This window comes from Piliocolobus tephrosceles, chromosome 5 (genome assembly GCF_002776525.5).
Source record: "Piliocolobus tephrosceles isolate RC106 chromosome 5, ASM277652v3, whole genome shotgun sequence".
Lineage (NCBI taxonomy): Eukaryota > Metazoa > Chordata > Mammalia > Primates > Cercopithecidae > Piliocolobus > Piliocolobus tephrosceles.
In genome coordinates, this window is record NC_045438.1 from 37,964,425 (window position 1) to 37,989,257 (window position 24,833).

The 24,833-nt window shown below is 41.0% G+C and overlaps 1 protein-coding gene across 1 annotated transcript in view; it reads left to right on the top strand.

Annotated features, from left to right (window-relative positions):
* The window catches only part of HECA (hdc homolog, cell cycle regulator), a 45,488-nt gene that overhangs the window by 879 nt on the left and 19,776 nt on the right, over positions 1–24,833 (top strand). Inside the window, exon 2 of the mRNA XM_031935548.1 lies at positions 1–97. This exon is cut by the window's left edge and continues 22 nt beyond it. Coding sequence (XP_031791408.1) covers positions 1–97 — 97 coding nt within the window. The remainder of the gene's footprint in view (positions 98–24,833) is intronic.

Genomic DNA, 24,833 nt, shown 5'->3' on the forward strand with positions numbered 1-24,833 from the left:
GGCACCGGAGGCGCGGCGGGCGCCGGAGGCGCGGGGACTGGCGCCGCGAACGCCGCGGCCGCCGCGGGGGCTGCAGCCGCGGGCGATGCCAAAAACGGTAAGACGGGGCTGGCGGGGAGAGCGCCAACTTCCTCCCCGACGGGGACGGCGCGGTGGCGGGGCCCTGGGTGGCGCGGGCGGTGCGTGGACAATGCGAGAGTCAGGAAGTGCTCACCCCGCCCCTCCGCCCCGCCGCGGCTGCCCCTTCGCGGTCCCCACGCCTGGCGGCGGGGACGGATCTGCGGCCCCTGCCGGGTGTCCTCGCGGGGGGCAGCCCGCGCCCCACACTCTGAGGGACTCCAGGCTGCGGCAGCGCTGTCCTCGGGCCCAGCCTGCTGCCCGCGCTGGCACTGCCCCGCCGTATGTGCCGGGCCGCAGGGAGGAAGGAAGGGAGGAAAGAGCCGCCCAAGTTGAGAAGAATGATCCGACTGAAAACTTAGGCACCGGTTCATTCTTCTCGGTGCTCCGAGGCCACCCGTAACCCCCAGAGTAAGGGAGAGCCTCAATTCTCGGCACACCCAGGCTTGCTGCGTCGATCGCCACAGGTGAAGAGGCCTCGAGACATTTAGGGCCTCTGTGTTTGCTCTTAATTTTTTGGCTTGCTTGAGGAAGGAAGAGAATCTGAACTTGACTTCCGTTCTCAGCCCGTAGTCAAAAAAAAAAAAAAAAAAAATCATTCTCTATGTCATTCTGCTTAACATTGTCAGAAGGAAGCTTCATAATCTTAGGTAGTGCCTGAATGCTCTTTTTGAGGGGACACTTAGGAACTGGCCAAGATGTGACAGGATTTCTGTTCTCCTTACAGAGCCGTGGTTTTCGTTAGAAGGTGCAGGGCAGACACTTTTACTCATTTGGACAGTTCTTTGAATTCCTCTAGTCAGGCACTTTTTCCAGGAAGACAACGTAGGTATTTTAATGAAGGGAGACTTCAATTGTTATATCTGGCTTTTAATTTACAGCTTCAGGTTTTCAGGTTTTTAAACCATTCTTTATGTAGATCAGGCACTTTTTTTTTTTTAGACGGAGTTTAGCAATTTCGCCCAGGCTGGAGTGTAGTGGCGCGATCTCAGCTCACTGCAACCTCCGCCTTCCGGTTTGAAGCGATTCTCCTGCTTCAGCCTCCTGAGTAGCTGGGATCACAGGCGCCCACCACCACGCCGGGCTAATTTTTGTTATTTTTAGTAGAGATAGGGTTTCACCATGTTGGCCAGGCTGGTCTCGAATTCCTGATCTCGTGATCCGCCCGTCTCGGCCTCCCAAAGTGCTGGGATTACAGGCATGAGTCGCCACGCCCGGCCAGATCAGGCACTTTTTATTCAGGGCACCTGCACTTAAAACAAGCAACCTATAGCACTCTGAACATAGGCGGCTGACTGTCGCCTGTTAGAAACAGAACTGTAGGCCCCGTTGGCTGTGTCTCTGCAATATTGAAATAGGAAGATTTTATTTATTTTCAGAAACAAACTTACCCCCTTTGTGAATGTCTCAGAATACTGGTTTTGGGTAGCCTGTGTTCTTCATGTTCTTTTGTTTTTCTCCTGGCTTTAACCTTCATTTTGGTATTGATGTGGCAGAGAGAAAGGTGCTCAGAATCTGGGTAGGACAGACTCCTAGCTCAGCCATTTAGAGCTTCGTCATCCTGGAAAGGTCAGTCTTCCTGAGCCTCAATTTCCTCATGTGTAAACTTGAAAAAAAAAATTACCCTGGCTCCCTCCTAGTGTTATTGAGAGGCTCGGAGTGTCCCTTCCCTGTTATGCTCCCAGTTCTTGTTATTTTAACGGTTACATATATAATGAGCTTAAAGTTTCTCACAAAGAGTGCATGAACAATGATGACAGCTTTCGTTTATTTATTCAAAAAAGGTTAACTACCTGCAGTGTTCCAAGTACCGTGTTCAATACTAAGGCATCCTGGTCCTCAGGGAGCTTGCATTCCTGTTCTGCTGGTGGTTTTGGTTTGCTCTGCCACCCCCTCCCCTACCGCCTCCTTTTTTTTTTTTTTTTTGGCCTATATGGAAGCCTCAGGTTCTCAGTTTCCTTTTTTTTTTTCTTGCTCCAAAAGATTAGTCCACTTTAAGGTGGCGAGAGGAAATTTTTTTCTTAGGCTACTTGTACCTCCTAGTTTGTACATATCAAACTGGTTAAGGGGCCCCTATTATTCTCTGAAGTGGCAAACTCAGGTATATTTAGCAGCACAGTGTATGTGAAGAGCTATATTTCTGATTAGGAGCTTAAGTGAAAGTCGGAGAGAAAAAGGAATGGGCCAACATTCCCATAGTCAGGGGCAGAGAATGTAACTTATATTAGAGGAGTGAACCAAATTTTATGATGCCCAGTTCTTGGTTCTGACTTGGTGTGAAGTCTTCGTGAATGATTCACCTTAATTTGAAGAACCCCCCCTCAATTCTGCAGTTGATGATAACTGAACTTGTATGCTGAGGACTCCTGTGTGCAAAATCAATGAATACGGAAATTACAAATGCCTTTTTTTTTTTTTTTTTGCTTTCTTTTCTTTCTTTCTTTTTTTCTTTGCTATTTACAGCTATACTTTAGGTTTGGGAGAGGTGTTACTGGTGAATTTTTAAACGAAGGGGCAAGAGACGTGTCAATTCTCAAAATCAACTAAGGACCAATATTTGGATTTTTAATGTTAAAATTATTATTGGTACTAGTTTTAAGTGTATTTTAATGTTTTACTTAACCGTGACATTAGATTTTGTAATTATGAATATTACGAATCTAGTAATTATTACAAGAAATGAGGTACTTGATATTCGTTGAAACTTGTAAATAGTTTGTTTTCACCGTTCAAGTCAGCTATCTACATCTGCAAACATGCAAACTTAATGACTTCACTTAAAATTAATAGTGTTTATTTGTAGTTGTTTGGAGTTTATAGAATGGTTTCGTGTCTTGTAGCTCTTGGGCAGTGTGACCACCAGGGCAGGGCAATATTAACTTTTATTTTGTTCAGTTTGTCAAGTGGGCATAAATACTTATTCTATAAAGGAAGATTACTAGCTGGGGAGAGCTTGGGGAAGCTGTGGTGTAGTTGTGGTTGGAGAAGTTGAACTGGCTGCAGTTGTGCATCTTGAGTAAGTTTAATATTAATTCTTAGGATATCATACCTCTAATAATAAATTTATTGGATACTAATTTTAAGATACTAGTTTATGAGGCTTATTTTTCAGGGATTGGAGTAAAAGACCACGCCATCCTCTTCTTACATAGTAATCTGTCTGCACATACTGTTTGCATTTTCATTGTAGGTACACAAGATTACCCATGGTTATATTTAGAATCTAGTTATCAAAAGGTAGATATGTAGTTTCATTCTGGTTCCATTAGGCCTCTGCAATTTTGCTTCAGGACTAAAAGTATTTGAAACCTTGATCATGGTGTATCTAGTTTTCAATGGGCCTGGCTCTTACGTACTTTTATAAATTCCTGTTATTGGATGACCATGGTTCATCACTCCACTCATTCCTGACTGACACCAGAACCCGTGGGCAGCAGAGTCTGCCTTAATTCATGGAACTGTTTCTAGCAGATGGAGTTCGTTTGCATAGAGATTGGCTTTCCATTTGGTGGACCTAAATTCAAATTCTGGCTCCTCAAATTGCTTGTCAAATGACCTTGGGCAAGTCATTTAACTTCTCTGAGCCTTGGTTTCTGCTTTGTAAAATGGGATTGTAGTACCTACCCATACAGATGTAGTAAAATATCTATATAATATATTTAAAATAAATAGATTACATACACTAGATAGATTAGAACAATGTCTGACTTACAGTACCAGCTTATGAAATGTTAGCGGTTTGTCTTAGATCCTGGAAATAGTCTGAGCAGAGATACACGTGCTGGAGGTTTACTGGGAGTGCTCTTGGCATCATTCCTAGTGGAGGAGGGAAGGAAGCAGAATTGGGCAGAAGCAGGAGTTGAACTGTGTTGCGTCTGTATCAGAGACCCCAGTTGATCCTCTCTTGGGGAGCTCTGGAGGTGGGATGGCCTTTCAGAATTACCTCACCTTAAATAATAGGGGCAGGGCCTTCTTCCACACACTCCCCTGACTCCCAGTTGACTGATCATTTCAACTTGGGCTCCCCACAGGAAGAGAGTGTGACCTTGAGGGTGGCATCTCTTTACCTGGAAACCCTTTGTGGAGAGGGACTCGACTGAGAAGCTTCAGCTCTGAGCGAAAGGAGAGCCATTCTTATTCCCCTAGCATTGTGGGTGTCTTCATTTAGACCACCAGTACCATTCACATAATACAGGTGTGGGATAAATATTTCTCACTAACAACTAAATAGACTTTGTGGAGAAGACTGGGAATTAACCACCTTTATAACAATGTTTCCATGGGAAAATGCATTCTGAATTCCATATATCTGTTTACAAGTAGATTTTTTTGGAGTACCACCTGCTCACTATGCACAGGATTTGTGTTTTGCTGCATATTTAGGTCACTAAAGACACTTTTTATAACCCAGGTTTGTAATATATTTTAAGTAGTTTCTTTTTAGATGTTTACTTTAATTCCTACTACATTTAAATTACCTATATCCATCAGAAGGAAAATGAAAAATGTTTGCTTGCTGTTTGTTTTCAAATCAAGGAGTATCTGTTGAGGATTTAAGGTATGTAGACTACCGTTATAATCTTAGAAAACATTTTCTTGCCTTATCTAGAAGTCAGTTTTTTGGGTCTCGAGAAGTATTTGCCTTTGGATGTTGTCTTTTGAAATTCACCTTTTTAATGGAGATTGGCAGAAAATACTGCCTCATGCATCAAAGATTCTTCCTGTACACTTTGTGTATTAAAGTGAAGAGCTCTTCTGTGCGCCGTTCATGGTACTCTATGCACAGTCTCGTCTTTCTCTCATTCTTTACTTGTTACAGGACCTGTGATCTGTCCTTAAGTTCTAGAAACTAAACCTTCAATGTCAATTTTCCTGTAGGTCCAAAAATATATTTCATTCTATGGAGAATTGAAAACAGGAGATAAAACGGGAAAATCTCTTGCAGCTTAATCTTCCTATGAGTTTACTTCAGGCTTTTAGCTATGAATAATTTAAAGAACCTGAAGCTATCAGAAGAGATTCTTTACAGAAAAAAAAAAAAAAAATCTGTCCTGACTGATTTTGATCACCAACTCTTTGGCATTTTTAAGGGCTTTATTTATTTGAAAATATTGTGTAATTTTATTATTTTACCAGTAATAAAATAAACATTGTAGAAAAAAGCTTTCCTTGCCTTTCCGGTTAAACACATAATTCCACCACTTAAGAGATCAACATTATTAGTATTTTGATATATGTTCTTGCAGCCTTAAATTTTTTTTCTCACAAAACTTTTAAAAGTACGTATACAGTTTCTGTAAAAAGAAAGTCATATATATTATAATTTGATTTTTACACATAGAATCGTTTGTGGACATTTTAGCAGAGCAGTAAATATACCGGTGCATCGTCATATGTCTGCACCTTGGAAATTTGATCATTCCACTATTGTTTACCTTTAGGTTCTTATTCATATATTTCTGGGCATTTGTCTACTTAATTACTTCATGTTTTAGTTTGTTTCTGCTGCCACAACAAAATACCTCAGTCTGGATAATTTATAAACAATAGAAGTTTATTTCTCACAGTTCTAGAAGCTGGGAAGTCCAAGGTCACAGCCAGCAGATTCTGTAGCTGGTGAGAATCACAGCATCCTCACATGGCAGAAAAGGTGAAAGGTATGAACTTGTTCCTTCAAGCACTTTTATGAGGGTTCTAATCCCATTTATGAGAGCCCTCATGGCCTAAACACCTTCTTTTTTTTTTTTGAGATGGAGTCTCCCTATGTCGCCAGGCTGGAGTGCAGTGGCGTGATCTCCACTCACTGCACCCTCCACTTCCCAGGTTCAAGCGATTCTCCTGCCTCAGCCTCCCTAGTAGCCGGGACTACAGGCACGTGCCACCATGCCTAGCTAATTTTAGTATTTTTAGTAGAGACAGGGTTTCACCATGTTGGTCAGGATGGTCTCAATCTCTTGACCTCATGATCCGCTTGCCTTGGCCTCCCAAAGTGCTGAGATTACAGGTGTGAGCCGCCATGCCCGGCCATGGCCTAAACACCTTCTAAAGGCTCCACCTCGTAATACTGTTGCACTGGGGATTAAGTTTCAGCACGAATCTTGGAGGGACCAAAACATTCAAACCATAGCACGTACTGAGGAAAAATTCTTCCTATGGACTTGCTGTGTCAAAGGATATGCATATTTTCATGACTTTTAATACATGCTGACAGATTGCCCTGTTGAAAGGTTGTACCAGTTCGACATTGCTGTGGTCAGGGTACGTTTCCCCATGGTCTCATCATTCCGTGGTTGTTTTAAAGGCATGCTGGAGAATTGCTCAGCAAATTCTCCAAAATGTCTCAGCAACTGGAGGGCCCCATTTGCATCCGGAATTTGGAGCACGTGCTATCATACATAGGGGGACTTTCCAAGGCTGGAGGTATTTCTGTTGGAGACTTCTGTAGTCTTTAGTGATTTGGTAGCAAACAGAGATTTTAAAAAGTATTAATGATGGCTGGGCAATGGTGGCTCACGACTGTAATCCCAGCACTTTTGGAGGCCAAGGCGGGTGGATCACAAGGTCAGGAGTTCAAGACCAGTCTGACCAACGTGGTGAAACTCTTTCTGTCTACTAAAAATACAAAAATTAGCCGGGCATGGTAGCGGGCTCCTGCAATCTCAGCTACTCGGGAGGCTGAGGCAGGAGAATCGCTTGAACCCATGAGGTGGAGGTTGCAGTGAGCCGATACCGCAGCATTGCGCTCCAGCCTGGCGACAGTGAGACTTTGTCTCAAAAAAAAAGTAATAATGTGTAGATGATACTTTAGTAACTGACGATAGAGTTAGTGAAGATGAAAGCATAGACCTTTGAAATTCTGTCTGCATCATGATTCTAATCTTATAAAATAAGGTCTGGAGTTTTTAAAGTTTTAGTGAAAAAAGACTGGGTACTTCAGGCCTGGATGTAAAGCTAGGTGCCATAACTTAACTAGCACAATGGCTTTGGGGCAAGCTATCTAACCTTTCTCAGCCTCCGTTTTCTAAATGCAATCCTTTGGGGTGTTTTTTTGGAAGGAAAACAATATATGTGAAAGACTTTGGCACAGGGCCTGGCAGATATGAGCCTTGTCAACAACAACTTTGTAAATTTTGTGGTTTGTTCAACCTTATCCAACTAAAAAACTTGTTAAGCCATTGTGCTGTTAAGAACAGACACTAAGACATTAATGTGGAAAAAGACTGTAGTACCATGCACGTTTTTATTCAAGCACTGCTTTGACTCAAAATGATTATCTACTCTTCCTCCATCTTCTCTTCCTTATAGTTTACTGGGAAAAAAATCAGATGATTTAGCTAAAAATAAGCAAGCAAAAAGCAACATGTAAAAATGGGTACATCTTCCTTATATAGAAATAAATGCTGCCGGGCGTGGTAGCTCAACGCCTGCAATCCCAGCACTTCAGGAGGCTGAGGCAGGCAGATCACGAGGTCAGGAGATCGAGACCATCTTGGCCAACATGGTGAAACCCCATCTCTACTAAAAATACAAAAATTAGCTAGATGTGGTGGCACGTGCCTGTAATCCCAGCTACTCAGGAGGCTGAGGCAGGAGAATTGCTTGAACCCGGGAGGTGGAGATTGCAGTGAACTGAGATTGCGCCACTGCACTATAGTCTGGCGACAGAGTGAGACTCCATCTCAAAAAAAAGAGAAAGAAATGCAAGTAAGTTATTATATGTATTAAACAGGGGCAACTGTGAAAGAGCAGGAACATATGAATGGCAGAATATTGGGTTAAATCTAAGTACTGGATTTGAAGATGGAGAAGTCACATGAGTACGTGGAGTTGTGTAGCTGAAGGAGGTGAGGAGCACAGGTTGTACTTTGGGGGATCAGCCAGGGCTTAGTGTTACTGAGAATTAAACACAAGACCCTTCCCTCTCTCCAGGCACCTACTGGATTCATTAGATCTTCATTCATTGTTTATGCGCTCATCCATTTACTACGTATTTATTATGCACCTACTGTCTCCTATGACTGAGAAGTACAATGTTAAATTATACTTGGGGGCATCAGAATCCACACCCTCAAGGGCTCACTGTGAAGCTGGCAGAGAGACATGGAAACAGTAGGAGCCATGATAATGTACTGTGGGTACCCAGTGGGGAAAATGATGTTTCCTGGAGGAGGGGACATTTGAGCTGAGTCTTACAGGAAGAGAGACAGTGAATTCTAAAGATAGAGAAAGGATGTTCCAAACAGAGGGAGGTGAGAAAAGGCCTTGAGTTCTGGTTGCTCCAGGAGTTTGATGTGGCTGGTGTCAGGTGCTGTGGTAGGACTGGAGGCTGAAAAGGGGGCTGGGTCAGACAGTCAAATCTGGATGTTTTGTAGCCAGTGGAGAACCGCCCCCCTAGGTTTATAAGCAAGGACATAGTCAGCTGAATTTGAAAAGGGGGTAATCATAGGTTGTTGACAAGTTTGTAAAATTACATATTTTAACAGAATGAGTATCTTTTAATACAGCTAATAAAGGATTGGAGGTGGTGCCTGCCATGGACCCTCAATTGTGGGTCCGCTGATCAATGAAGCAGAGGGCACATGGCCCTTGCTGCTTTACTGCCCATCAGGATGACAGTGTTGCAGGATCCAAGACTGCTGTATGGAAAGCCTGTCTTAATTGTGGGCAGCAGCAGCCCCATGCTTTCTGAGCCATGTGAGGTTACTAATTGAGGTTAACATCAGAGAACTAGATGCCAGGGGGAGGGATTGGGACCACCTGAGCAGGTAAGATTTTCTCTAGAGGCAGGGGCTTGTCCCTATGGTTTATTTTTCATACCTAGGTAGAAAGTGTATATCTCTGTGCCAAGCTGTACTAATTATCTTGGTTTGTCATTTTATTTTTGTCAACATCTTACCAGTTTTTAAAACAATAAACTCTAGTGAGGGGAGGTGCTATTTTGTACAGTGTGACTGTGTGTGTTTTAATTTTGTATAGTTTAGAAAGCTTCCAGTTTTCAGTGGTTAGTGAAATAGCAATTTGCTTTATTTAATCAACAGGATGTTTTAGCTTAATTGTACTTGAGAGCTTTTTATAAACTAGCAAAAAGTCAGTAGCATTTCTAATACTTTAAAATGTTACGATTTTTCAGACAAATTATTTTGGCTAAATTATACAGATAAGGGTAATACTTGAAAAGTCTAAGAGTGAGAAACAAGAAAGATATTAAGAGGAAGCTTAAAAAAAAGTGAGGAAAGAGGAAGACCAGGTGTTGAATGTAGTCACATAATTGCTTAGATGGCATTTAATGAGAAAGTTAGCATTGTTCTCATATATACTCATAGTGTATTCCGTAGATTTAAATTGTCAAGGAGGAAAAACTTTCTCTACTCTCTTAGGCTTAGTGATTGAGGATCTGCAAGTTAAATTGGCAAGAGACAGATTGCAAGACAAAAGACATTTAATCATAGAAAAATGTGACTCAAAGGAGTGGTTAGAAGTAGGGGCTTGTATGTTATTTTAATAGGGGAAGGGGGAGGGGAGAAAAGAGAACTTATGGGAAAACAGAGGACTTTTTGGAAAGATCAGTGGGCCTTTTGGCGAATACATGGAAGATACGATTGTTTTGTGGTAATATCAACTTGGTGTGGTGTGAAGACTTCTCATCTCTGGTGATGAGTCACTCTTCCTTGGTTGCTCTTGGGGAGGGGATTTATGTTAATCGAATTCTTTTTGAGAGCCTCTGCTTTTAGGCCAGTAAGAGATTTCAGGAACTTAGTCACTTTCAGCTCTTTAATTTTTATGCCACAGTGGCATATTCTGGACCCCTTCAAAATATATTGCCACTCAAATCATAGTACCCCCCTTCCCACCAAGAACAATTACAGAGAGTCGGATAGGAAAAGATGGTCCAGGTGTCATAATTCACATTTCTCTTTATTTCATTTTATTGGAAATTCATTAAAAATAGAATGCCTTAAGGTCTATTCCTTCCTAACGGTGATCAAGAGGATGAATTCAGACAAAAGTTAGTAAGGTATCAAATTGCTCAGGTAAGTTAAGCAGCTACTTAACACATTGAAAATGTATGTTTTTCCCTAGGGGTAAGCATAGGTTTGATTATACTTTAGATCATGTTCCTTCAAGTTATAAAGTCATCTCAGGAGAATCTTTTGACACTAATGTTGAAACTGAATCATAAGTTTTGTTTTCGTTTTATAAATGAGCACTCCTGAGTGTGATGCTTATTTCAGTATAATATTTAGTATAACACACTAGTTGTTATGCCTAACACAGCTCAGTGGGCAGAAGTCGAAACAGAAATGTACAGAATCAAGTTCTGGCTATTTTTGATTGGCAACAGGTACAGTCTATAATCTGATAGTGGGAGCCCGAGATGGCTGGTGATAGGTGTCAATGAACAGACACAGAGAGCCCAGAACAGTGCTGCCAGAAGCCTTGAAGAGGGCCTACCATTAAAAATAAGAAGTGCCTGCAGTGGTGGAGGCAGAAGTGTACATGCCTGAAAACACAGGGAAGCTCAAAGAATTCTTCTAAATGGTTTCCAGCTCCTTGGATCCGTTCTTACTGGGCAGTGCCTATATGTCACAGTGACTTTCTTTACCTCAGTAGTAATACAGTTCCACTATGTTAGGCATATAGTTTTAGTAGTGAAGGTGATGTGCTGTAGTGCAGAAGAAAATTAGAGAAGATTCCTGGGTGATTGGTGTGTTGGGGCTGTAGAACTCACAGAAAGGAGAAGCAGCCATTCCTAGTGACAGGAACAGTGAAGATGCCACAGCTCCCCTTTTTGAGTGTTTAATAGGAGTCAGGTGTGACCCCTGTAGTCCGCAGTCTACATTTGAGTATGAGGACACTAAGCTTCAGAGATGGCCTTCCCTTCTTGCTCTGAGAATAGGCTTGGCTGTAGGGAAGTGTGCCTGACCCCCATGCTGTATAGTTGGAATCTTGTTGATGTTGGGTCCGTCTTGACTCACACACATACGTACAGAAATAATGAAAAACTATATGCAGGTTTTTAGAGGACAGGACTGAAATTCAGTATAAAAACGCCAATATGGTTTTTGTACTGAACAGGGACATTTACATTACTTTTAAAAGGTCTTGTGGGTTAGGCATAGTGGCTCATGCCTGTAATCCCAGCACTTTAGGAGGCTGAGGTGGGCAAAACACTTGAGTCCAGGAGTTCGAAACCAGCTTGGGCAACATGACAAAACCCCGCCTCTGCAAAAATACAAAAATTAGCCAGATGTGGTGGTGCGTGCCTGTAGTCCCAGCTACTCGGGAGGCTGAGGTGGGAAGATTGCTTGAGCCTAGGAGGAAGGGGTTGCAGTGAGCTGTGTCTGGCCCGGGTGACAGAGCGAGATGCTGTCTCAAAAAAGAAAAAAGCCTTATGCTTGTCATGCTGGTACTTGAACTGAAATTACATTTGTAAAACAAAATACTTGACCAAGGGAGCACTTTACTCACACATTGTACACGTATGTTGATCTGATCCTTCCATCACAGAAGGACTTCCTGGTCTTGGCTTGGGAGATTGTGAACATTTGAACTGGCACTTCCTGTACTTAATGGACCAGAGTTCATAACTAGCATGTGATTATCTTTAGGGTAAAGTCCTAGCAGTAGGATCACTGGTTTGATACATATTGCCACACTGCTCCTGCAGACGAGGTTTGCCAGTTTACACCATCAGTGCTGATAGTTTCTTCACACTCTGTAATGTAAATTTCGATAACCATTTTCATCTTTGCCAATCAGATGGATGAAAAATCACATCTCATTGTGATAATATTTGCATTTGTTGGATCGTCAGTGAATATCTTTTTATATTTATATTGATCATTTGTGTTTTTTTTCTTGTTTGTGATTTTTGTCCATTTTACTAATAGGGTATTTGTGTTCTTACTGATTTTCACAAAATGTTTGTGTATTCAGGGTACTTTTTGACATACGCTTTCCCTAGTTTATTGTTTGTTTTTCAGACTCGTTTATGGTTGTCTTTGCTGGTTAGAAATTTTACAGTTTTGTATGATTATGTTAACATCCATATAGAAATAAAGGTAAAGGTAAGGGAGCGTGAGGTAAGTTGTGAAATTACTTGTAGGCAAAGCAGTTTGGGCATGGCATAAAGTTTAGCAACTTTGAGTTCATTTGTATACCAGTGCACAGTAATGCTATTACATTTATGAGATTGTGTTTACTTTTTAATTTGGAAGGCTCTGTTTCTCAGAATTGGTTGCAACCTGCCAGGTGTGGTGGCTCACGCCTGTAATCTCAGCACTTTGGAAGGCTGAGGCAGGCAGATCGCTTGAGGTCAAGAGTTCGAGACCAACTTGGCCAACATGGTGAAATCCCATGTCTCTACTAAAAATGCAAAAATTAGCTGGGCATGGTGGCGCATGCCTGTAATCCCCAGCTACTCATGAGGCTGAGACAGGAGAATCGCTTGAACCCGGGAGGCGGAGGTTGCAGTGAGCTGAGATCATGCCTCTGAACTCTAGCCTGGGTGTTAGAGCGAGACTGTCTCAAAAAAAAAAAAAAAAAAAATTGGTTGCAACTCCTGCTGTCCTCCCTTACCTCCTCTCCGAGTCTCTGGCCACTCACTGCTGTCAAGTCAACAGCTGAGCTCCAGTGCTCAATACCCATCTCTTCTTGCACATTTCTAAAATCCCTTGTAGTTTTTTTCCAGCTATGTAGGACTTTGACACTTGTAGATAAAGACTCATTATTTACTTGTAATTGCCTCTTCTCAAGAACCAGGCTGCAAACTGAGGCCTCCTAAGGCTAAATTGCCCATAAGTTGCTCATGATAACAGACTTAAATGCTGAATCATAAGAAAGTTCTTGTTTTTCTCCTTCTGGCACTTGAACTGAAATTACATGTGTATATTAATAAAATGAGAACATAGCACTCGACTGAACTAAGAGTTTATTCACACATGCTGATGCAGGCAGCCTTTGTGCCTTCTCAGATGTCTGTGATTTGGAAGAGGTTTCCAAACTCATTCCTGTTCTAAAGAGTGTGAGATTTGGGAGACACAGGTTATAGGTGAAGATCTGGCTCTGCCATTTTGCCAGACTGCCGAACCTTGCCAAGCCCAAGTTTTATCTGCAAAAGTGAGCATAACATGATACTGTTCGTGACGAGCTTTTTTTTCAAACCATAGAGCTGTTTGGAAAAGCAAATTGTTGTGCCGTGATTTGGGGATTTTAGTTTTTTCTAGGTGAGTTTTTGGTTCTCTGTTTGTAATGTGGTGTAGGGTGGCTGCTTCCCAACCAGAGATGAATGCACACACTGATTTGTTGGAAGAACCAGTGCAGACCTTGGCTTTCCCCCAGGGAGTGTGCAGTGAATGCTGGTCTTCCAAATCTGTATTCTGCTGCCTGGGGGAGCCTTTCGTTTCTCTGCAAGTTTGGATCTGGGAGCTCTTGCTGTGCAAATTTTGCCCAGAGAATCTGTAGTATTCATTCTCCTGCTGGCCTCAGGGCAAGTCCAGTTTTTTGAACGAGACCTTCTGGAGCTACTGCAAATGGCCTTTCTGATCCCACAGTGGGGAGAAACTGAGGTAACTGAAATTTTGAGGAGGGTTCTTTCACTAGCGTGAGCATAGCTGACTTTGGAATTCTTTTGTTGTGATCTGTGGATCAATTCTGTTCCTGAGCTCTCCTGGATTTTGTTATAACAGCAGAGTCCACTTAGATTTTAACCGTTTGATCAGCAGAGCCTTGTTTTTGGCCTGTTGTGCTGCATAATTTACAGTGTGCATCTGGATTTGTAATTATGCCTCACATAGTTTATATTTTGATTCACTTTTCTGCTTTCTCCTCTTTACTTGCCTCTAGGACCATATGGAGTGGAAGTTTGCATGTTGTTGTAAAAGCATTTTGAAATGTTCACCAGACTTTCGTGGTTTCCTTACTTCCCTTTTAGGTTTTGCATTTTAAATTAGGTTATAGAATTGTGAATTTACCAAACTATATTGTGGATTTTATCCAAACAGTTTCTGTGGGTATGAAATACTGGTCATGTGTATGTATCAATATTTTATATGGAATCATTATACTTCTTGGGGTTAGCCTGACAAAAACAATTTGTTAGCTTCATCCATGAGAGGTATTCAGATTTGAAATTTTTGACCTTGGAATTAATCAGTTTTCCTCAACTTATATTTTAATGTTCTGTGATATATGTGATCTAAAGATGACTTTGGGGGTGAGAGTGGGGCTAAGAAAAAAAGAAATAGATGATAAAAAATATGACTTTGAATAATTTTTAAATAATTAATTTAAAAATTTTTTGATGAATTTTGGACATATGAATTAGAATTCATTTAGAATACATGTTGAATATAATCATAGTTAATATAACAAATTCTCTAATGGTAGAAAGTAAGTTTTAGATTTTTTTTGGTAACTCTTTTCACAAATGTTGTATTATTTTTCCCCTCTGGTTTTGAAATGAATAGTTTTGGGTCTTTGAGAATGGTCATACCATAAAATTATATCTGTGTTCCACAAAAGTTAGTAATTGGAAAAGGAATGAACATTTAGTTAAAATATCACTAGCTTAAACTATCAATGGGAGTCTGTAACTCTAAGTTTACTTAGTTTTCCTTAGAAAATTTTATGAAATACTCCCTTGAAATCAAATCATATTATAGCAAGTTGCTTCAAGTTAGTATATGTGAACTGCTAGGCTAAGACATAGTCATGACTGATTGTTGAGTCTAGTTTTCATTTTTACTGAGGTATGGATAAGACTTAGACATGCCCTCTTCTTTGACAAGTTTTTCCTTGTTGCAACAGATTCTATAACTTGCCTGTTGGTTGCTGATGCAGCTTTTCAGAAATAGGCCGTGCAATGTGGCCCCAGGCAAAAGCTTTGTCTTTTCTCCCCAGAACCTAGCAAAATGACTGCCAGAGTGATCACTATAAAGCATTTTACCAGGTTATTTTGAAGGGAAGCAGGGAGCAGAAAGAGTGTATTTCAGGAAGTTCAGCAGGGCAGAAAAGGCCTGTGGAAAACAAAGGAGTGTAAGGATTTCATTTATTTTAGGGTATGCATAGGATAAAGAAATGAATTTAGCTACATTTTGCTGAGATTTTATTGATTTAAATACAGTAGTCTTAAAATCATCTTGGGAGTTGGTGTGTTAACTCAATCCATTGATCCAAACAGAATGCAGGCAAGGCAGGCTGAACTTCTGTTTCTCCCGGCAGTGCTTTTTCTGCTACTTAATTTGATATTCTTCATACTGAGAAAATGATCTTTCGAAGGAAAATCCTCCTCTTTTGAGTTTAGCAATTCTATTAACTAGAGCCGATTGTCGTTATTTTTAAGGAGTGCAAAGATTGGGGTCAGGAAATCTTTATACTGTAATTGAGTTTAAGTGCTTTTTTAACGTGGTCTACTTAGGTTGGTGCAAAAGTAATTTGTGATTTTTGCCATTACTTTTTTTACCTACTTTTTAAGGACTCTAAGGATTAATATGAGGATTGAACATTTTGAATAAGACCCTATTCTTAATTGTAGAACTACATACTACTATCTGGTTACACAAAGCTGTGGGGTCACTGCCTCTCCATATAAGCTGGCTCTGTGCTCTCAATTGTCCTGTGTGCAGTATGGGTGGAAATATAAGAGAGAAGGCCACTTACTAGTGGAATGGCCTTGGGCACATCACCGAAGGTGAGCCTTTCTGTGCTCAGAAAAAGTTTGTGGAATCTGGACCAAAGTGTTTGTCCTATATCTATTCTGTGAAACTTTGATACTTTTAAGAAACGTTTAGGATAAACTATGACACCATTATCTTCATCCTAATGTTCAGCCTAAACCAGGCATATTCTGGGTCCATATTCTTTTGGGTCTTGACGTGGCTTCTATTAGAAAGGAAAATATGAATCTTCTACTTTATAGTCATTATTTATGTGATTTCTTACTGAGATCAGAGTGTCAGAGCCAGAATGGAAATAACAGGTAAAATAGAAGCCTGTAGTTTTTTATTTAGTTTGAATTTGAGGCTGGGTAGACTTGTGGGTTTTAATATCAAAGTAAGAAAATGGTGGGTCTAGGAGGACAGACTAAATATATTAAGAGAATGTTAAAAACCCAAGTTGTTAACTGTATTGAAGAGTTGGTTGTGTGTGTGTGTGTGTGTGTGTGTGTGTGTGTGTAGCTTCCATGTTTATTTTGACAGGGTGGTTTGCCTGAGTAAAAGCTTTGTGTTTAAATCCTACTCTAAGCAAAGAAAAACATGTTTAACTGAATGTAACTGCCTTGTGTTCAATTTGCTACCCACTTTGGAGCAGGTTCACACACTGAAATAACATAAGGGGAGGTTAAATTACATCAAAGGTTAAGACAGATAAGCTTAAGTGATTTCATTGTAGCTCCTATACTAATTAAAACAAGTTGACAAAATATTTTTGTAAGTACTAGCCTTCCTTTATGTGCAGTGCTTAGTGTCTTTATTTTTAGTAGAAAAAAAGATCTTAAAAATATTTGAGGAAATTTATATTAAAACTTTTTGAGTTTTCATTTAAATAATACTTGCCAGTTAATCAGGAAATGATTCTTTAAAAATTTTTTTATTTTTAATTCTTGTGAGTACCCAGTAGTATATAGGAAATGATTCTTAAACACCCTGTGAATTTGAGGTACAGTGTGGAGCATCAGTGGGCTGCAGTTAACTTTTTTGTCCACTCCCATCTCTTCTCATCTAATTTCCATGTTACAGCCACAGGGATGGGCCAAGGCTGAAGCAGAGACTTTACCGTAGCTGGTGATCACATGGAAAAGCAAGGCTGGGGCCTAATTACAGGAGCTCCTTGAACATGACCCAAGCACTTGGAGCATTAGTCTGAGTTTCTGAGGTTTCTGAATGTGTGTATGACATGATCATAGTCAAGTTTTCAGAATGCCGATCTGAAGGTATTAATCAATCAAACTTTTTTTTTGCTGTGTATCTCCTAAGAGAATTAGAAAAAAAAACAGGGTTCTTGTACATTTTTAAGTTGTCACACCCAGTTTTTTAAAGGCTTAAATAGATGCTGAGGATCAATGAAAAGTTTCCAGTTCATTATAAACATTGTCATTTACTTTTATGCAAACAGAATCCTAATTATCATAGTAACGTGGTAACCATTACCATCCATTTAAAAAATAATATATATAAAATATATATATATTATATATATATATATTTTTTCGAGATGGAGTTTTGCTCTGTTGTCGCCCAGGCTGGAGTGCAGTGGCACGATCTCGGCTCACTGCAGTCTCCGCCTCCCAGGTTCAAGTGATTCTTCTGCCTCAGCCTCACGAGTAGCTGGGATTACAGGCATGTGCCACCATGCCCAGCGAATTTTTGTAATTTTAGTAGAGACGGGGTTTCACCATGTTGGTCAGGCTGAACATTCCTGACCTCAGGTGGATCCTCCCGCCTCAGCCTCCCAAAGTGCTGGGATTACAGGCATGAGCCACTGCGCCCGGCCTAAAAAAAATAACAGAAATTTTGCATTCTTTTCTTTATTTCCATTCAGTTTGTACTCAGAATTTGATCCTAAGACAAGGTGTTGTCCTGCTTAAAAGTATTTTATTGATCATCCTATCATATTTTCCTATAACAAAAAATATATATATAAACTTAAATTTTTATTAAGATGAACTTCTGAGATGGCAGAGTAAGGGCCTCCAGAAATTTGCTCCTCCATGAGAGCAATAAGAACACTGGCAAGAATTACCAAAGTTAACTTTTTCAGAACTCTGGAAATTAACCAAAGGCTTACAGTAATTCTAAGAGCGTTTTTTCAAGAGAAAGGACTGAATCATAATAAAAACAGTGAGCTGTGGCGTTCTAACTTGTGTTAGTCCCACCCGCTTTCCCTAGCTCCGTGGTATCAAAGCAATGTAAATGGTATGTAAATGGTTGTTATACTGTAAATTTAGGGAATAATGACAAGAAAAATAAACCTGTGTATATTCAGTACAGACACAGCCATCCATTTTTTTTTCCATTGACAGTTGGTCAGATCTATGGATGTAGAACCCACAGATATGGAGGACAGACTGCATCTGAATGGGGTGGAGAGGGAGGCCTAGCTACCTGGAGAATGTGTGCTGTACCAAAACAGCATTCTGATTCACATTCCATAACAAAAATTCTGGACTGGTTTAATAAGACACAATGCAGGCCAAACTGACCCATTGGAACTCTGATCTAGGGGATATGTAGACATCATATCACCTATTATCAGTTGAGCTTTTAGAAGATTTTGAACAGCAGGGAGTTGTGAGTTGTATTTTCTAACCAGTAACTGGTCTACAGATGACCCATGTTGCCATTTAATCATGCAGTCATATGCTTTACCTGTTGGGCAGACTAGGGAAGGGATAAAGTCATTAGTCTTTTCAGCGGAAGTCATTGGGATTTCAAAGATAAGGGGAAAGGGCCAAATCGGCCATGGCCTTTGGCCTCCAAGCACCATTTTGGAGCTCATCAAGGGAGAAGAAGCAGGTCCAACATTTGGGACACTACGTTGTAATTTACATGGTAAATGAAAATCACATAGATAAACTATGAATAAAGAGGTTTGAGTATTGCCACATTTTGAATATTTGTGCTGACAAAGGAGGGCACTAATATGGATAATCAAAATCAAGATTATTTTCCTAAGCAAGGATAATATTGGAATACAGCACTAAAGACTGACATGAAGTCTTTAAAAATAGGATTGTTTAACAACTGGTTGGACAGTTTCTCCACAGGTGTACATATACAGTCATGCATTGCTTAATGACAGGGATACATTCTAAGAAGTGTGTCATTTGGTTATTTCATCAAAAGGCATACATCGTAGAGTGTACTTGTACAAAGTATAGCCTACTACATACCTAGGCCAGATGGTATACCCTGTTGCTCCTATGCTACAAACCTGAACATCAGGTTTGTTGAATACTGTAGGCAATTGGAACACAATGGTATTTATGCATCTAAACATACAGAAACATCGAAAATGCACAGTAAAATACAGTACAAAAGATAAACAGTGGTACACACATGTAGGGCACTTACATATGAAAGGAGCTTGCAGGACTGGAAGTTACTCTGGGTGAGTCAGTGAGTGAATCTGAAGGCCTAGGACATTACATTACTGTAGACTTTGATAAACACTGTACACTTAGGCTACCCTAAATGTAGGGAAAAATGAGGTAGGTATACTAGGACGTCACTAGGCAATAGGAATTTGTCAGTTCAGGTACACTCTTATGTGACCACTGTTGTGTATGGAGTTCATTGTTGAATCAAATGTCATTAAATGGCACATGACTGTATATGCACATGTACATATACACACATACATTTAACACATATGCTTAGTCTGGAGTTCTCTTCCCATTTTATGATAGTGTGATTTGGTTCCAAGAGCTCCTGAATCTACATTTTCTTCAGAGCACATTATGCAGTGCATGTTCGTGCTAGGATGCTGCGTAGTTTTCAGTGATTTAGTACCCTCAAGATCTAAATCTCCAAACAAGAGAAAAGGCAGCCTGCTAATTTGTTTTCCAGTACAGTGTGATCCCATTATATGCAAATTGAATTATGCAAATTTCAACTAATCACATACAAATAATATTAATAAAAGCTTCACATTGTGTGCAAAATTTCAATAAGCATGTTTTCCCAAATTATATGTGAAGCCATTTCATATTTTCAAAGCTGTAAGGTCAACTGAATTATAAAAATGCTTTCTTACCCAGTGGCATCATTTATATTTTTTACATTTTATATGTTTATATTTTATAAATATGTTTATAGTTTTTATGTTTTTATTTTCTTATAAACAGAAATAGTAACTTGGAGCAGTATTATGTGAACTCTTCTCGTTGCTAGAACTTCTGTAAGGATTTTGGTGACATTTGTATTATTATTATTATTTTTTTTTACACTCACCGTTATAATTTATAATCTTTATTATAGCTTTTTCTTTTTTTTCTTTGACAGGGTCTGGCTCTGTTGTATAGGCTGGGATGTAGTTGCATGTTCTTGGCTCACTGCACCTTCTGCCTCCCAGGCTCAAGCAGTGCTTCCACCTCAGCCTCCTGAGTAGCTGGGACTACAGGCGTGCGCCACCACACCAGGCTAATTTTTGTATTTTCGTTTTTTGATAGAAATGAGATCCCACCATGTTGCCCAGGCTGGTTTTGAACTCCTGGGCTGAAGTGACCTTCCTGCCTTGCCTCTTAAAATGCTGGAATTATAGGCGTGAGCCATTGCGTCCAGCCTGTAGCTTTCAAAATATCACCTAAGTGTGGTAATACTGGTGCTGAAAAACATCCTGGAAATCAGTAACTTTGGAACAGAAATTAGATGTGATAAAAGATACCAGGACATGACACGCTGTTAATTTATGAAATAAACTCAGAAGTATGAGAGTTAATGCTGATAGAATTAAAAAGTATGAGTAAAGCAGAAATACAGCACAATAACTGCACATGTCTGTGTTCTGAGTGTGCATTCCCCATACTCTAGACTATGGAATAATCTGTTCTGAATTATGTAAGTTCTTCAGAACCACGTCCCATGAATAAAATGCAGTCATGCTTCATGAATCTCTGTTACCCATGCTAAGGAAAGATGGCTTAGGTTTAACATATTGTTACAGGACAGGGGTCCTGATCCAGACCCCAAGAGAGGGTTCTTGGATCTCACACAAGAAAGAATTCAGGGTGCGTCCGCAGTGCAAAGTGAAAGCAAGTTTATTAAGAAAGTAAAGGAATAAAAGGGCTGCTGGTTGCCCACTTTATGTTTATTTCTTGATGATATGCTGAACAAGCGGTGGATTATTCATGCCTCCCCTTTTTAGGCCATATAGGGTAACTTCCTTGTGTTGCCATGGCATTTGTAAACTGTCATGGCGCTGGTGAGAGTATAGCAGTGAGAATGACCAGAGGTCACTCTCCTCGCTATTTTGGGTTTGGTGGGTTTTGACCGGCTCCTTTACTGCTATCTGTTTCTGTCAGCAAGGTCTTTATGATATGTATTTTGTGCCGACCTCCTGTCTCATCATGTGACTTAGAATGCCTTAACCATCTGGGAATGCAGCCCAGTAGGTTTCAGCCTCATTTTACCCAGCTCATTTTTAAGGTAGAGTTGCTCTGGTTCACACGCCTCTTGACAATATAACAAGAGTACTTATTTGTCTGACACTGGGAAGAACATCTTCACGGGGTTAGAAGAAGATAATTTTGAAGGTCTCCTTTTCCTTCTATTTCTTTGAAACTAGTCAGTAAATATTGAGTGAATTACTTTATGCATGCTGTACTGCTTTGTTGTGAAGAAGCACTCTACTTCTTGACCCTCATAAGCCTAAAGCACACATAGAAAGTCATGATTGACAAAAGTGTAAGTTGGGAGAGCATGCAAGTGGCAACATTTGGCCCAAGAGTAATATAGAGGGCTGCAGAGAGCAGGATGGTACTTTCCCAGCTAAGAGAGGCTGGCATCTCCCTGGGCTTGGGAAGATGTGGAAAGGATTTGGGATTGGGACAGGATTGAGGTGAAGCACAGGTGGAGGAAGGTGTGTGCCTGCATGTAGCAAAAGGGGGCAAATGAGAAGGGGTGAATATACTGAAGTGGTCAACTCTTGGTGGACTTAGCCAGCCTTGCACTTAACGTGGAGAAAGGAGGATGGATGGCCACTTCCTGGTTGTGACTTTGCTCTGAACTTGTTCAAAATCCCTTGATTTTTATGACAAGTAATATAAAGTGATATGGTGTTTATTAACAATTGCTTATAGTTAAACAGTGCTTGGCCAGGTGCAGTGGCTCACACCTGTGATCCCAGTACTTTGGGAGGCTAAGGCAGGAAGATCATTTAAGCCCAGGAGTTCAAGACCAGCCTGGATAACAGAGTGAGACCCCCATCTCTACAAAATTTTTTTTATAAAAATCGGCTGGGCACGGTGGCTCACGCCTGAAATCCCAGCATTTTGGGAGGCTGAGGCGGGCGGATCACGAGGTCAGGAGATCGAGACCATCTTGGCAAACACAGTGAAACCCCGTCTCTACTAAAAAATACAAAGAATTAGCTGGGCGTGGTGGTGGGTGCCTGTAGTCCCAGCTACTTGGGAGGCTGAGGCAAGAGAATGGCGTGAACTCGGGAGGTGGAGCTTGCAGTGAGCGAAGATCACGCCACTGCACTGCAGCCTGGGCAACAGTGCGAGACTCCATCTCAAAAAAAAAAAAAAAAAAAATCAGCTGGGAGTGGTGGTGTGCACCTGTAGTCCCAGCACCTGTAGTCCCATGCTGAGGTGGGAGGATGGCTTGAGCCTGGCAGGTTGAAGCTGCAGTAAGCCATGACCATGCCGCTGCACTCCAGTGTGAGCAACAGAGCAAGACCCTGTCTCAAAAAAAAAAAAAAAAAAAAATTGTGCGTACGTGCCAAGCACTGTTCTAACTACTTTAATAACTTTTTTATTCCTCATGGCAACCCTTTAGGGTTAGTTATTAATATTATTATTTCTGGACCAGGCGCGGTGGCCCATGCCTACTATAATCCCAGCACTTTGGGAGGCCAAGGTGGGCAGGTCGGGAGTTCAAGACCAGCCTGACCAACATGGAGAAGCCCTGTTCTCTACTAAACATAGAAAATTAGCCAGGCATGGTGGCACATACTGTAATCCCAGCTACTTAGGAGGCTGAGGCAGGAGAATTGCTTGAACCTGGGAGGCGGAGGTTGCGGTGAGCCGAGATAGCACCATTGCACTCCAGCCTGGGCAACAAGAGCGAAAATCCATCTCAGAAAAAAAAAAATTGAAAAAAAAATTATTTCTGCCATTTTACAGGATTTTACAGGTAAGGAAACAGAGGCACAGGCAAGTTAGGTGATTTGCCAAAGGTCTTTAATAAGTTGCAGAGCTGAGTCACATCCAGGCAGGCTGGCTCTGTGTCATATCCCATAGTCGGGAGTCGGGAAGCTGGAGATGCAGGACACTGGTCAGAAATTGATACCCTAAGAGGACCATGCTCTCTGCAAACAAGGGGATTTGTTTCCACATAAGAGGAATAATCAGCGATCTAATAAAACAGTTTTGAAACCTTACATTTGTAATAACCAGTTCACTTTTACACAGCTAGTATCCCATGGAACCGGGACTTACACATACATGTCCTTTTTTTTCTCGTTAAAAAAAAAAAAAAGGTACCTGGGTGCCTGGGTGATGTTAGTTTGAGGAAGTGAGGGTGAGGGCCAAGCTCCGTCCTGACAGAGAAGGCCTGGACTGAGTCTGGGAGACCTGGCTGGAGCTCTGTAGCTGCCTCCCCAGCAGTTGGGTTGGTTCTTCCCATGGATTCACCCTCTCTCTAGCACTATGGTCACAACCAGAGGACTAAGTCTGGTTGGGTCATTCTTTCCTTCGTCAGAAGATTTATTAAACACTTATTTACACAGTGGTGGGTTTACATGGATGAATGTGACTAAGTCATCCCTACTTTAGATTTTGCCTGGAAAGCCTCGTATGACTTAAGAAGACCCTCCTTACCTTCGTTCCACCCAGCTCCCCACCTGCTTATGATGCAGCTGTTTTAAGGAGAATAAAAATATTTAACTTACAGTTAAAAAGCTGAAAATAGCAATGTCCTGTTTATGGGGCTCCTCAGCGAATGAGGTGGTCAGGGGATTTGGGCTCATTGGGCAATCCGTGTGATCCTCCTCTTTCAGTAAGTGGGGAGCACAGAGTTCTGAAGTGCTGAGGGCAGGATGCAGGTTAAGAAAGCTGGAGAGACAAGATAGTCTTGGCCCAGGTGACTTCAGCCTAGCTACTCTGTTGTCCAGACTTGAACTCTTGAGATTTTTGCCCAGAATCACATGAACCCTGTTTATTTTAACTTGAGCAGGAGAAACAAGCTGGGTACTGAATACTTGATGATGAACCTAAAATACAGGCCTTAGAAGGTTTATATACTTTTTAAAAACAATGCCAGCTCTGTGTAAAGGAGCATTTTTCTGTTTTGCTTGTTAGGTTATCACAGTTTAGATTAATGCCCCAAGGGAAGTTGGTAGCACAAGTGTGTGATACCCTTCTCCTATCTCTCCTGTTGAAGATTTAGTTGTATCAGATCAATCTGTATTCCATTCATGCCTTTGTGGGACTGCTATTCTCTTTTTTTCTTTGGAGACAAGGTTTCGCTTTCTTGCCCAGGCTCACTGCAGCCTCAATTTCCTGGACTCGCTTGATCCTTCCGCCTCAGCCTCCTGAGTAGCTGGGACTATAGGCACATGCCACTGAGCCCAACTAATTTTTAAAAATTTTTGTGGAGATGGGGTCTCACTATGTTGTCCAGGCTGTTCTGTAACTCCTGGCCTCAAGAGATTCTCTGGCCTCAGCCTCCCAAGTGCTGGAATTATAGGCAAACATTGGAGCAGTTTGCATTTATCTGGGGAGTGAATACACCAGTATAAAATTATGGTAGAAGTAGCATATAAGTAAACATTTTTATGGAACTTTATAAAGTGTTTCCATGTACATGAGCTGAATAGGGCAAGCATTTTATCCCCACTTTACAGATGAGGAAACAAAACTGCTCAATGTCAAACAACTAATCAGGAGCAGACCTGGCACCAAACACCTCTCTTCTGTTATTTCCTGCTGCTTTTCCAGTTTGGACAGTGTGTGTGTGTGTGTGTGTGTGTGTGTGTGTGTGTGTGTGTGTGTG